The 15,307-nt window shown below is 40.4% G+C and overlaps 1 protein-coding gene across 1 annotated transcript in view; it reads right to left on the minus strand.

Moving 5' to 3' along the window:
- FDX1 (ferredoxin 1) overlaps positions 1-10,081 on the minus strand; it is a 34,907-nt gene extending 24,826 nt beyond the window's left edge. The window contains exons 1-2 of the mRNA XM_081238627.1: positions 9,751-10,081; positions 4,736-4,860 (exon numbers count right to left, since the gene is read on the minus strand). Of these exons, the coding sequence (XP_081094753.1) occupies positions 4,736-4,860; positions 9,751-9,950 (325 nt within the window). The 5' untranslated portion in view covers positions 9,951-10,081. The remainder of the gene's footprint in view (positions 1-4,735; positions 4,861-9,750) is intronic.
- Between the last annotated feature and the right edge of the window lie 5,226 nt (positions 10,082-15,307).

Here is a 15,307-nt window from a genome sequence, read left to right on the forward strand (position 1 = left end):
CTGCGGAGCAACTAGGCCCATGAGCCACAACTACTGAGCCTGCACGTCTGGAGCCTGTGCTCTGCAGCAAGAGAGGCTACAATAGTGAGACACCCGCGCACTGTGATGAAGAGTGGCCCCCACTTGCCACAAATAGAGAAAGCCCTCGCACAGAAACGAAGACCCAACACAGCAAAAATAAATTAAGTAATTAATAAACTCCTACCCCCAACATCTAAAAAAAAAAAATTTTTAAGATACTTTCAAGTATTAAGGTCAAAATACTTACACTTTTGTTTCAAAGCAATGGAAAGCAACTTATGAAAATTATCTACTATAAATAAAGTAATGTAAAATACTTTATGTAGCTACTGAATGTAGCTTCATGTAAAATATAAGTTAAAAGCCTTTCAAATAAATGTTTAAAATTAATTTTCTTTTTTTTTTTTTTTGCACATTTAAAGAGCCTTTCCTAACGGCTGAAAATAAGCAATACCTCATCTGAAAAACGGCAAACAGTTTGAGCAAACAATTTATAAAACAAAGTTTACTAAGTAATTCCATCCCCAGGAATTCAATGCAAGAAAATTATAGAACATAAACACAGAAAGGTATTTCTGGGGACGTTCACCTTAAGGTTATTTACAATAGTTGAAAACTGGAAGCCACCTAAATGTCCAAAGAAAGAGATGGATTAAATACACCATGGCACTTAAAGTCTCCCCTCTGCCTCCCTCCTATCAACAGGTAATCACTGATATTTGTTTTTAAGACTCCTTTCAGAGATTTTTTTTCTTTTTTAAACACAGCCATATAGTATCCCCTTGTAGGACTATATATATCAGTCCTCTATTGATGGGCATTTGCTTCTTTCAAATCTTTCGCTGTTACAAACATCTTTGCAGTAAACAGCCTAGTATACATGTCCTTTCCTAAAGCTGAGATGGAATCTGTGGAGAAATTTATAGAAAGAGATTTACTGGTTCACAGTCTCCACATTAGCCTTCCCAGAGCACAAGAGATCAGCTTTCTCAAGGGCAGGAACAAAGTTCACTATTTCTTTTACATACCCTTATACAGAGTGGTAACAGGGTCCACACACACAGATGTGCAAAGGCCCAAGAATATCTCCACATAATTTCCTTAAGCTCTCTGAACTTTTATAACAGCTGATTTAACATCTTTGTCTAGTAAGTCTAATACCTGGGTCTCCTTGGGGACAGTCTCTATTGACTGTTTTGTTTTTTTGGTTTTTTTGTCTGAGTATGGACCATACTTTCCTGTTTCTTTGGGTGTCTTGAATTTTTTTATTGCCAAGTGGACATTCTAAGTAATATAATATGGTAACTCTGGAAGTCAGATCACCACTGTCTCCCCTGGGTTTGTTGTTGTGGCTGGCTTTTTGGTTTTTGTTGTTGCTATTTGTTTCTCTAGTGACTTTCCCAGACTAACTCTGAAGTCTGTATTCCCTGTAGCATGTGACCACCAATGTCTCCACTCAGTGAGCTTAGTGGTCAACTACATGAGTGGATGGAGGTTTCCTTCAGTTTTCTGAACCAATATGGCTTCTACCCTTTGCTGAGGAGCTCTGTGCGTGATTAGGCACACCTTTAGTGTTCAAGCAGTCTACATGTCTGTCTTGGCCTTCACCTGCATGGGACCTCAAAGTCAGCCAGAGATGAGAGACTGGGGCCCTGTCGGGTCTTTCCTGGGCACAAACACAGTCCTGCATTTGTGCGTGGCCTTCTAGATCCCTGAAGCATTTCAAAGCCCACTACAGACATCTCGCTCCCCAGATCTTCCTTTTAGATTTTTGGCCAGGCTCTTTGCTCCAAGTGGCATCACAGCCTCAGGCAGCACAGTGTTCAACAACTGCAGGTAATTATTTTAGACGGAAGTCCTAGGGACAGAGACTCCCCACAGAGCAATCTCTGAGGCAGGTCAAATAACAACTCCCTGGAACGGAGCTTTTCTGAGAAGCTGCAAGACAAGTGACAACGTTCTGGAGATGGGATCTTCTGAGGAACTCAAACCAGTTTGCCCCTCCAGTGGCCACAAGGCTGCTGGTTTTTAAAGCTACTGTTGAACTGGGGAAAGGAGAAGGCGAATAGGGCAAGTTAAAATGCCACAAATCCTACTGTTCTTACCAACGTAGCCACTATGCTAAGCACTTCACTTCCAATACCCTATTTGATCTTTAACAACCCTATGAGGTTAGAACTATTACAATCCTATTTTACAGAAGAGGAAACTGAGGCATACCGACATAAAGTAGCTTGCTCCAGGTCTCATGGCTAGTAAGTGACAATGTTGGTTTATGAACCACAATTTGTCTGATTCCAGAGTCTATTCTCAATTACTGTGCAATGTACTACTTTTCATTTGTGAGAGAATAATTCAGAGAAACTCAGCTTAGTCAAAAGTGTTGCTGAACATGAACTCATGAGAGAGATCAATTATCTATAAATTTTATAGAATATATATATAAGTTATCAATGGGTTTTTTTCCATAAATTAGTTGCTCTTAACCATGGTATGGATCTGAACCATGTGGCGCTTTTTAAAAGGATACCTGTACAACTTCCCTTTCTCCCTTACCATCAAGGATGTAACATTTTTTAAAGTTCTGCAGAATTCTGAAACTCAGTCCTAGCCAAGAACAACTGAATTAGAGTAAAAAATTCCTTAAAACTAGAATTATATCAACTATTTCATCACCTAATTTCTGTAACAAGTGTTCACAAAGGAAAGATGCTTCTTAGAGAAAAAGGCATAAAGGAAAAAGCAGAGGTTTAGGAGTTAGAGAGACTTAGGTTTGAACCTTAGCCTTCTCACTTGCTACCTGTATGACCCAGGGAACATTAATTTCTCTGAACTTTAGTTTCTTCATCTATAAAGTGGAAGTTAAAAAAAAATCTACCTCTTAGAGTTGTTACAATAATAGATAACATATGCTGGGATGTAGTATGCACTCAAATGGTAGTTGTTACAGTTATCCCTGAAACTGACATTAGATTCAGAAATTCAGCAAATATTATTGACTGCCAACTCTGGTTACCTGAGTGATAACAGTCTTCCAAAAGCACAAACTCTAATAAAGGAAAGAGATATTCCCTCTAAAAAGGAAAACTGAGATGAACATTAACATAGAGAAGTATATTTAATATATCATGGGAAAATGGAGGAGGAGAAATAATTCTGATCTGAAAAGTGTTCTTAAAAGTGCAATGTGAACAGTGCCTTGAAAGAAGAATAATCAGATATGCTCCTTGGACCTGACTGCAGACCAATGGTTCTCAAACTTTAACATGCAACTAAATCACATGGAGGGCTTGTTAAAACACACATTTCTGGGCCACACCCCAGACTTTCTGAATCAGTAGATCTGGAGTGGGGCCTGAGAATGTGCATTTCCCAAGTGACACTGATGGAACCCTCTTAAAGAACCACCGTTCTAGATAGCGAGGATGCTCGAGCAAAACTGACAAGTGATATACAGGGTATCCCTGAGCTCTAAGGTGGCAGCTTCCAGGACATGGGCTTTGTGTGAGTGGTTAAGGAATATGGTCAAAAGCCTAGAAATGAAAACTTTCTAAACAAAACACTTCCTTCTCTAGTAAGAGGTAGATTAATTACCCTTTCTAGGAAGGTGAGTTGACGTTCAAGACTACGTATGGTGATGAATGCTAACTAGACATACTGTTCAGGTGATCACTTCACATTGTATACAAATATCAAACCATTATGTTGTATACCTGGAACTAACATGTCAATTATATCTCAAAAAAAAATAAAATAAAATATGAAAGTAGTAAGTAAAATAAAACTCACTTAAAATAAAAAGAATGCATAAGTTCAATGTAATTAAGAAAACACCAGTCTGGGAATTCCCTGGCAGTCCAGTGGTTAGGACTCAATGCTTTCACTGCCAAAGGCCCAGGTTCAATCCCTGTCGGGAACTAAGATCCCATAAGCCACATGGCACAGACATACATAAATAAATAAATTAAATAATTTTTTAAAATTTAAATTAAAAGAAAAAGAAAACACCCATCAAGCCCAAATTGAGGAACATTTTACAAAATACTTACCAGTACTTTTCAAAAGTATCAAGGTCATGAAAAATAAGACTGAGGAAATGTCAGACTGAAGGAGACTAAGGAGATATGATAACTAAATGCAATGTGGGATCCTGGATTGAATCCCAAAACAGAGACATCAGTGGAAAAGCTAGCAAAATTCTATAAATCTGTAGTTTTTTAGTTATTGAACCAATGTTAATTTCTGTGTTTTGATTATGGTATTATGGTTATATAAATTGTTAACAGTAGGGGAAGCTGAGTGAAGATTATACAGAAACTCTGTACTATTTTTGCAACTTTTCTATAAGTCTAAGATTATTTCAAAATAAAAAGCTTAAAAAAAGACTAACTTAAAATGATTTAACTACCCACGGGATATGACATTTATTATCTCAACCTGGTATCTTTCAATTCCACTTCCTACTCCCAGCTTTGCATTGCACACATAATCAATAAGGTAATGAAGCAACAGACTTTGGGGCATATAGCTAATTAAATGTTCAAAGAAGAGAAGCACGGTGTCACTTATTCTTTATAGGTGAGAATATAATACTAATACATCCTGAATTTTAATATTTCACTTAGCATACTCTAGTTAAAATTCTTCGAAAAAACAAAGCTGAAACCTATTCAACAGTTTCATTTATAAATTTTAAAGAATGTTCCATACTCACCAAAACCATCAATATCAAGATTATTTTCAACCACAACATCTAGTAGAGTGTCACCAACTTTTCCTTTGCTTGTTAATGTTTCACCATCACGGTTTATAAAGTGGACTGTTATTTTATCTTCTGAGCTGGAAAAGGAAGCAGTCCTTTATTATTTTTAGTAATTTCAAAAGATACTTTAAAAAATTTGTTCTAAGAACCTGTAACGCCAAAAAAATAGGTTGTGTGTGTGTCTGTGTGCGTACAAATATCCTCCTTTACAGTATTTTCTTTTCTTTCCCAAGTTTATTTGGGAAGGAGACACCACAAATCACAGGCATTATCTATCTACCCACCTACCAGGAGGGAAGCTCTGCCACCTTAAATAGCAAGTATGTCACTATCAAAGCCACCTGTAGTATGTGTCTCCCCAGTGGTCACTGTCCAGTCACAGTTACATGAAATGCTTAGCAATCATTATCACTCGTGAAGTTTGCTTTGCTCTCAGATAGCTCTCTGAAAAACAATGTCTCTATGAATGTGTCCCTAAAAGACTAGCCGATGGTTGTGGAGAGCTTTAAAAACAAATCATTCTGCTATTGATAAGGCAATTGTTATGCAAGTGTCTGATAAGTACAGTCACTGAGAGCCAGCAGTTTGATAGTTTTCTGAGTATTTGAACATCTCATTTTGGTCCATATAGTGTACTCGAAACACAAAGGGACTAGAAAAAAGGTTTTCTTTGCTTGAATATGTGGGAAAATAAATATAATACCTCCTTACATGTTTCATTACTATAGGATCTATCAGCTAGTTATCAGTTAGCTAACTAACTTAAATTTCTTACCCTTCTCACAAACATCAGTCCAAACTTTGGGAAAAGAAATCATATTATTATTGGGCTTCCCTGGTGGCGCAGTGGTTGCGAGTCCGCCTGCCGATGCAGGGGACACAGGTTCGTGCCCCGGTCCGGGAAGATCCCACATGCCGCGGAGCAGCTGGGCCCGTGAGCCATGGCCGCTGAGCCTGCGCGTCCGGAGCCTGTGCTCCGCAACGGGAGAGGCCACAACAGTGAGAGGCCCGCGTAGAGCAAAAAAACAAAAAAAAAGAAATCATATTATCAACTAGATACTTATCCTCCGCTACTGGTCATTTAAATTTTTACCTCACAATTTGAAAAGATGTACTTCAGATTAAACGAATTAGTTTTAATTTTCACTACTGCCAATAGATGGTAATAGTCCATCAAAGAAAACGTTTAGTGTAAATAAAACCTAGAATTACATAATTTCAGAGCTATAAATATCTTGCAAATTACCAAGTCCATCATCTCATTTCCCAAACAAGGCAGCTGAGGCCTTATCAGATAATTCGTCCTTAATAACTCAATGCTGAAAAATGAGGATCTAGTAATTAAAAATTTTGATCAGAAGTGTGTGTGTGTGTGTGTGAGTGAGAGAGAGAGAGAGAGAGAGAAAGAGAGAGAGAATGTCCCTTAAATGGGCATGTGCTCTCCGACTTCTTTTCGTAGCAAAAAATTCTTTAAAGCAAGTATTCCCAAACATTCGTGATTTTCAACTAGGCAACTGCTATTTTTTCGAAGAAAAATGACTAGGAATGAAGATACTCTGGAGGCAGGGAGACCACACTGGAGGTTATTGAAAGGGCATAAACAAAGCAAGGACGTAGGAGACACTGATTTGAGAAATATTCAGGAGGCAGAATTAAAAGGTTTTGGAGAGGGAAGAAATAATGTTGAAATTTCTAGCTCGGACAATGAGGGAGTATAGTTTAACTTAAGGTTAACTTAGGAGGAGAAGGAGCTTTGGGGAAGATTGGAAATGAGTTCAACTTTAGACCTGTTTGATGTAATAATAAACAGATGCAAATGTCCAGAAGCCTGATGGAAATATAGGTCTGAGCCCTGCAGAAGCCTAGAGACTTGACATCAAAAAATGCCTGGTAGCCTAAGGTACAAGAAGTGCAGCAGAAAGAATTCCATCATTTATACACACTACTGAAGGCCGCAGGTTTGGGCACTGCTGCTCTTATGCAGCACACTAGAGATGAGCTACAGCCAAGGAATTGCAACTCTGACATCAGACTCCTCTTCTGTAAAATCAGGGTAACATTTATCTCATAGTTTTGACAACATATGCAAAATTCCTAACATACTGTAGAGCTCAACAAACACTGGTTGATAACTTTTATTTAAAGCCCCGTTCCTTTTGTTGTTAAGGAGCCTGAACTGCTGCTACATATTGAAAAAGGTGTACAGCCCCAGAAAAAAACTGCAGAGTAAGAGTAATAACAGGTTTATCAAAGAACAGGAGAGGAAGCAGAAAAGAGAGAGAAAAAGTAATTTTGCAGCTGAGAAAGTATGGAATATAAGATGTAAGAGTCAGAAGACATAGATTCTAGCCCTGGTTCTGACATACGTATACTCATTAGGTGACCATGGGTAAAATGGCAATAACAGTGACTTCACCAAGCTGCTGAGAGAATTAAAGGAGAGAAAGTTTGTGGAAATATTTTGTTCCTTAAAGCATTATACACAGGCACTTTATACAGGTAACTTTATCCATTCACTATTAACAAGTGGTATTTGTGGGTTTTGTACAGTTTTCTTCCCCAATTCTAAGAACTAGCAAAAAGCTTCCAGCTGTTCCCAAAAAGGATAAGATTTCATGCACTGGGAAATAATTAGGATCCTTCTAAATCCTCTATCACCATCAATGAGTTAGCCAGCACCACAAACAACTATTTTCTTCACTTGTTTACCCTTTATGCACCGCCATTTATTCTGCTCAACCACAGCAGATATTTTGACAAAGCTCTCCAGGCGCTGCCGTGGTAAAGCTCTTAACAGACTTCTAATAGGGAGAGGAGTTATAGCTGTTGATGCCCACCCTTTCACTATGTGGGGTAGCCTGGGGTAGTTGGTCCAAGAAAAGGGCCCCGTCTAGGGCTCCCCACTTCCACAGCCACCTTAACTCTTCCAAATGACCCTATGGGCTAAAGAATTATCAACTCTAATGGTGCTCAAAAAACAAACAAAAACTATGTGAGTTCTAGTCCTAGTTTTGCATGCTACTTAATATAAATTTTTATTCTCGTTTATCTACCTCACTTATCTCAGAGGATTTTCTTAAGAGTCAAGGGAAATAATACATGTGAAAGCCCTTTGCAACCTAAATCACTACAAAATATAAAGTACTATATCAGGGTATTTTGCAGTAAAAAGAGTTTTTCGACTCTCAATTACTGAAAGCTTATCTAAATGTTAAACTTCAAAGTCAGAACTACAGCTTCTAGACCGTTCTGTCCAAACTTTGTGCAATAACAGAGATGTTCTATAGCTGTGATGTCCCAGATAGTAGCTACTAGCCACATGTGTTTATCCAGTACTTGAAATGTGGCCAGTGGAACTGGGAAAATGATTCTTTAATTTTATTTAACTTTAATTATCTTAAACTTAAATGACTACATGTGGTTAGTAGTGACCATATTGGATAGCATAAGTCTTAGATAATAAGAGTCAGAAAACCTTATTGTAACCTAGTTGTAGCTCCAAAGCCTGTGATAGGAAGCACGGGCCACCAATGGAAACCGTGCCAATGAGGGGGAAAGCAGGTTTATAAGGGAACAGACAGATGTGCTTCCCTTTAAGACAACTTGATGTACCAATTCAAACAGTAAGTTTGGGGGATATAATTCCCATTTACAAAAGCAATCGTTCCTTTAAATACTAGTTACACAAATATGTTCAACATATGTCTCAATTTATACACAAATTTTCAAGAAAGCATACAGTGCAGAAAACAAGGCATCCAGGCAGATGAAGGTCAAAGACAGGAAAAGTGTAACGGAAACAGGGACAAATACCCCCTGCGTGCCTTCCCCATTATCTCCCTGGCAGTTCATGCAACAACAATATATTGAGCACCCACTATATTATGGGATTACAGGGGAAAAGATGAGTAACTCCTCCACCCTATTCTCAGGAACCTCATGAAGAAGAAACTAGAGAGGAATACAAATCCAACCCCTTCTCCCTGCAGCTCCTTCTTGCTGCTACACAACAGCAGGGAGTCAAAGAGCTGTTCCGAGACCTGCATTAAATAAGGCGCCAACACAGTGCTAGACTCTGAAATTATGAGGAAATTTTCTCTCTATTATATCTAAGGGGATTCTGTCTTTGAGAAACGAATCTGCCCAAGAATATAAGACTGCAACATATTTTGGGCAAATTTTCTCTCACCTCTTTCGGTACTTAATACAAAACACAACGCTGTGTGCCTAGGAGGCAGCTGATGCTAACAGGTGGGATCTACTGAGTCCTCGCTACGGGCCAGACACAAGACTCCCTACATTACCTGTATGCTCTCATTTGTCCTTCAAATAATCCTGTGAGGCCGACACGATTGTTATCCTCCACTGACGTTAAACAAACTGGACAATAAGTGTCAAAGCCCAGTTTAAAACCCTGCCTTGCCAGTCCAACGCAGGGGCTTTTACCCCGACAGCAACCAGAAGAGAGCAAACAGGGAAGCTCGGGGACAGAGCGGGTGGATCCTAAATGGACACGGACTTGGAGACAGATCGTCCTGACCTAGCAGGAGGAAGGCACGATAAGAAACTGCAGGCCAGGACACGAACGGGGCGCATCTTACGAAGGTCACCACGGTTTCGAGCATAACAAAGGTTAGATCCTCGCCAAACCGCACGGAAAACCAGCGGCAGCAAAGTGCCTGGTTTTCCTGAGGGCACTGGGACAAGGAGATCGGGGGTCCCGGGCCCCCATTCCCCGCCAGGCGTCAGTGGATCTGAAAGGCAACTTGGCAGCGGTAAGGAAAGGAGGCCGCGACCACACCGAGCGACCAGCCGGGGACACGGAGAAGGCGGAGCAAGAGGCGGGCGGGGCCGGTCGTGTGGCCCGCACGCAGTCGCCGGGAGAAGCCGACGGAACCGGAAAGCGAGCGGAAGAAGTGCGGCCGTTCTGCCAGTGACCGAACGCCCACGCGCCCCCCGCGCCTCACCTGCTCCGCGCGCGCGCCGACACGCTCAGCGTCCGCGTCGCCGCAGCTGCGCCGCCGCCCAGGCCCGGCCTGGCGCTCCCGCCCTGCCCCCGGCTCCCCCGGAGGCCGCCGGCTCCCGCGCGGGGTCCGGCGAGGAGCAGCCACCGGCCGGCAGTGTCGCCGAGGGCGGCGGAGGCAACACGCAGGAGACGAGCGGCCATAGCCGGTCGGATAACTACGGGAGGCGACGCAGGCCGCACGGCAGCGGCCACGAGAGGGAGGCTCCAGCACTGGGGGCGGGCTGACGCTGCGCCTGCCTGACGCCCGAGGTCCCGGCGAGGGCCTACTCAGTGCACCACCAAGGCGCGGTGTACCTTCCGGGTGACTTATAAATCACGAGGGCCGCGAGAGCGGCCCCGCCTCCCGGGCGTGGTTATAGAGGCGGGGCTACGCGCCCTGTTGTTCTACCTACTGATCAGGTTTTGTATTGATCTTGCTGCTTTGTTAGCGTCTGGAGTTGCCAAGCAGGAGCAATAAAATTTAAGATAGCTGAACGTCTGACGGAAAGATACAGTAAAACAATCCCCAGTTAACTAAACCACTTTCTTTTGTCCTGCGTTTCCCTCCTCCTCCTGACCATTAAGAAAAAAAAATGGGAGGTTGTCATCTTGGAGTTCAAAAACTATGATAAAAGGGAATTATAGCCATTGTCAACAAGGACAGTGGGAAATTTCAGAAAGCCAATAGGCAGACACCCAGGAGAATAACTATGACTATAAAGTTATAAATGATCACGGTAATAAATAAACGAGGATACCGAAGAAGGCAGGTAATGATCCTAGGCTTTGAATGGCAAATAGATGCTCGTTGAGCACCTGAAATCCATGAGCCTGAACAGGAAACTGGTGAACTGAGATTTTTTTAAAGAATTTTTAAAAACCAGGAAGATGAATTTTAAAATACACTTTATCACGGTTAATAGGTTGTGGTGGGAAAAGCATGAGCTTTGAGGTCAGAAATAACGATGTTCAAATCCAAGGTCTACCACTTTTGAGCTCTGAGACCTTGGATAAATTATTCTTTTAGAGGGTCAGAATCTCCATAACAGTTTTACGTGGATAAGATGTTCCATCCTTCAGGGCCATCCTGAGGGTTAGAAAAACTGACAGGCAGGATGGGATAGTGCGTCACAAAGAGCCATAACTTTTCCTGGGCCTTCCTGCCTAAGGCTACCCTTCAAAGGCTAAAGTCTGGTGGATATTGCAAATATGCTAAACACAATAAACGAATATTCAGAACAAGAAAGTACAGGCCTGAGTAAAGTCCCTCAAGACAATGTATGGTGAGTACTGAACCTGAGGGCAGAGAGTCGGCAGTCATTGGGCTTCTAAATTGCCTCGGTCTTCTGGTAAAGAGAAAGACGTTTGAGTTGAACCGGTCACAACAAACCCTGCAAGTAATCCGGAAGAGGAGGTTGTAAAAGAACAGTTAATCTTTTTTTATATAAGGTCAAATCTCCAAAGTCAGATGAATGATCTGTAGGAGGAGAACTGGAAAAAAACAAACAAACCAAAAAACCCGCTGCAGATGATCCCTCTCCTCTCAGCCCTCCTAGTGTAAATCCAGCTTCAGCTCCGTTAGGGCACTTACAGCTCTCTGCTTTGTGGGGTAGTTGCTTGTATACATAGTTCATCTTAGTAGGCCCCGCACTGCCAGGGACAAGGCCTTGAGCTTATCAAGGTTTCAATAAGTGTTTGTGAATAAATGAATACTGTCATGTAATTTCCATTAGTAATCATCAGAATTCATGAATCATGTGCATGAAAATTAAAGATGAATAAAAAAAGGTTTTCCAGATTTTCAAAGGCCAGTAAGGGTAGATTCCAAAAATTACAGATATCAAGATTTGGCAGTATTCCGGAGGGAATTTATAAGCATATGGTTTGTGAACACAGATAAAAAAGTGATACGGAATTACCGAGGACAAGCTTTTGCTTGCGTATTTCTCTGTCTTATGAAACTCCCACCCTTCCATCTTTCACTCCTGTCAAAATCCATCTGTATTCTGAAACTCAACTAAAATTCCATCTTTCCCATGAAGTCATGCTTACTCATCACAAAAGATCATCCTTCTCTCTGCTGAATGCCTAAGACCTTTGTTTATTCTTGTAAAATTTATGGTACCCATTGTTTCAAATAGGATAATGTTCATGAGTGCTTTGTAAACTGTAAAGTGTTATAAAATTTAGGTTCAGTGTTTATAGAGGACCTACTCTGAGCTTCGCAGTACCTTGTGCTCCATCGCAAATACTTTGTGTAGCTTCTTTAGACTGAAGCTCCCAAGAATAGGAAGGCTGTCTTATTCATCTTCATATCCCCAGCAGCTGACATAGTTCCTGGCACAAAGCAGTCATTTAATAGTATCTTTGTTAAGAACTGTGTTAGGAACTTTCACAATTTTTTAAAATTAAAGTATATTTGATTTACAAAATTGTGATTGTTTCAGGTATACAGCAAAGTGATTCAGTTATATATTTTTTTCAGATTATTTTCCATTATATGTTATTACAAGATATTGAATATAGTTCCTTTTGCTACACAGTAAATCCTTTTTGCTTATCTATTTTATGTATAATAGTTTGTATCTGTTAATCCCATGCTCCTAATTTATCCCTCCCACCCTGCCTTTCCCCTTTGGTAACCATAAGTTTGTTTTCTATGTCTGTGAGTCTGTTTCTGTTTTGTATATAGATTCATTGGTATTACTTTTTAAATTCCACATATAAGTGATATCATGTAATACTTGTCTTTCTCTGTCTGACTTACCTCACTAAGTATAATAATTTCTAGGTCCATCCATGTTGCCACAGATGGCAATATTTCATTCTTTTTTATGGCTGAGTAATATTCTATTGTATATATGATAACCACATCTTCTTAAACCAGTTGTCTGTTGATGGGCACTTCGGTTGTTACCGTGTCTTGGCTATTGTAAATAGTGCTGCTATGAACATTGGGGTACATGTATATTTTTGAATTCGGGTTTTCATCTTTTCTGGATATATACTCAGGATTGGATTGCTGGGTCATATGGTAGCTCTATTTTTAGTTTTTTAAGGAACCTCCATACTGTTTTCCATAGTGGCTGCACCAATTTACATTCCCACCAGCAGTGTAGGAGGGTTCCCTTTTCTTCACACCCTCTCCAGCATTTATTGTTTGTAGATTTTTTGATGATGGCCATTCTGACCGGTAGGAGATGATATCTCATTGTAGTTTTGATTTGCATTTATCTTATGATTAATGATGTTGAGCATTCTTTCATGTGTTTGTTGGCAATCTGTATATCTTCTTTGGAGAAATGTCTGTTTAGGTCTTCTGCCCATTTTTGGATTGGGTTGTTTGTTTTTTTGATATTGAGCTGCATAAGCTGTTTATAAATTTTGGAGATTAATCCTTTGTCAGTTGCTTCATTTGCAAATATTTTCTCCCATTCTGAGGGTTGTCTTTTGGTCTTGTTTATGGTTTCCTTTGCTGTGAAAAAGCTTTGAAGTTTCATTAGGTCCCATTTGTTTATTTTTGTTTTTATTTCCATTTCTCTAGGAGGTGGGTCAAAAAGGATCTTGCTGTGATTTATGTCATAGAGTGTTCTTCCTATGTTTTCCTCTAAGAGTTTGATAGTGTCTGGCCTTACATTTAGGTCTTTAATCCATTTTGAGTTTATTTTTGTGTATGGTGTGACGAAGTGTTCTAATTTCATTGATTTACATGTAGCTGTCCTGCTTTCCCAACATCACTTATTGAAAAGATTGTCTTTTCTCCATTGTATATTCTTGCTTCCAAGAATATACAAGGTACTTCCTTGACCAAAGCTGTGTGTGGGTTTATTTCCAGGTCTCTGTTCTCTTCCATTGATCTATATGTCTGTTTTGAGCCAATACCATGATGTTTTGATTACTGTAGCTTTGTAGTATAGTGTGAGGTCTGGAAGGGTTATGCCTCCAGTTTTGTTCTTTTTACCTCAGGATTGCTTTGACAATTCTGGGACTTTTGTGATTCCATATAAATTTTAGAGTTATTTGTTCTAGAAACTTTCACAATTTTTATCTCATTTCATTAACACAGCAACTCTGTAGAGTAAACATGCCTTTAATCAGTAAATATTTATTGACATTAGCAGTGTTTAAATCACTACGCTAGTGCTGGAGACACAGCAGTGAACAAAACAATCCCTGCCATCTTATTTTAAAGATGAACCTACTGAGGTGCACAGTGGTTGTGACTTTCTTAGAATTATACTGCTATTAAATTGTGAATCCAGAATTTAAATCTAGGTCTTCCTGGTCCCAAGTCCAGGACATAAGCACAAGAAATGACCATTTTATTATTTTTATTATATTTAATTATATATATATCCATATATTTCACTCTAAGAAATTACTCATTCCACTCCCAGGTGATTTATTAATATGGCTGATGATATTGGTGGGTTTTCTAACTTAAATTAAGTCACAGATATTTAAATAAATTGCTATCTTTGTTTTAATTGACCTTCCTTCCTGCAATCTTATCTTGCTCTAAAGTATGCTTCATACTGCCAGTAGGCCAATCCTATTAAAATATTGGTATGATCAAGTTACTTTTGTCAGCCTTAAAAATAAAATAGGCAGGGCTTCCCTGGTGGCGCAGTGGTTGAGAGTACGCCTGTCGATGCAGGGGACAAGGGTTCGTGCCCCGGTCTGGGAGGATTCCACATGCCGCGGAGCAGCTGGGCCCGTGAGCCATGGCTGCTGAGCCTGCGCGTCTGGAGCCTGTGCTCCGCAACGGGAGAGGCCACAACAGTGAGAGGCCCTACCACAAAAAAATAAATAAATAAATAATAAATAAATAAATAAAATAGCCATTTATTCAACCAGCAAAATGAGTTTATTCAAGAATAGCAGAGGAATTGCAACTCAGGACATGCAAGCTATGGCAAAATACAGGCAAGGTCAGAGAATAGAGAAAAGGGGCTTGCTTTTATAGAGGAGAGGAGGAAGTTGGGAGGGACTGTTTTGAACAAAAGTTCATTGGAGGGAGGCCAATGAGAATTCAGGGTGGTGGCAGCTTTTCATTGGCTGAGTGTAGTGGTTTCCCATTGGCTGAGCAAGGAGAAAAATCATCTTTTCTCCTGCTGAGGTGTGTAAAGTAAGCTACTTCCTGTTAGGGAGTGAAAGGTATGCTCCTTCCTGATGGAGTCTGCAAAGGGCAATGAATGGTGGTGTGTGAGAGCTCCCCCTTCAGGGCTTCCCAACTCCATTTCAAATAAGGTTTCCTTTATTTTCACTTTCTGGATGAAATCCTTGAATGACATTCTATCATCATTATGTGATATTCCATCACCATTGAAATGACCATTTATTAGTAAAATAAAACAAACTGCTCAGCTGGACCCACAATGTCCCTCAAGCTCTTTCCACCCCCCATCCGTCCTGCCTCATGCCTTTCTCCCCTGCATTATGTTATGTACTCCTCTGCCTGCACCTGGCTAAAGTGTAGCCAGCTTCCAGGACTCAGTTCAGCCCTTGCAAGAACCATT

This window comes from Mesoplodon bidens, assembly GCF_964165515.1.
Source record: "Mesoplodon bidens genome assembly, chromosome: 7".
NCBI lineage: Eukaryota > Metazoa > Chordata > Mammalia > Artiodactyla > Ziphiidae > Mesoplodon > Mesoplodon bidens.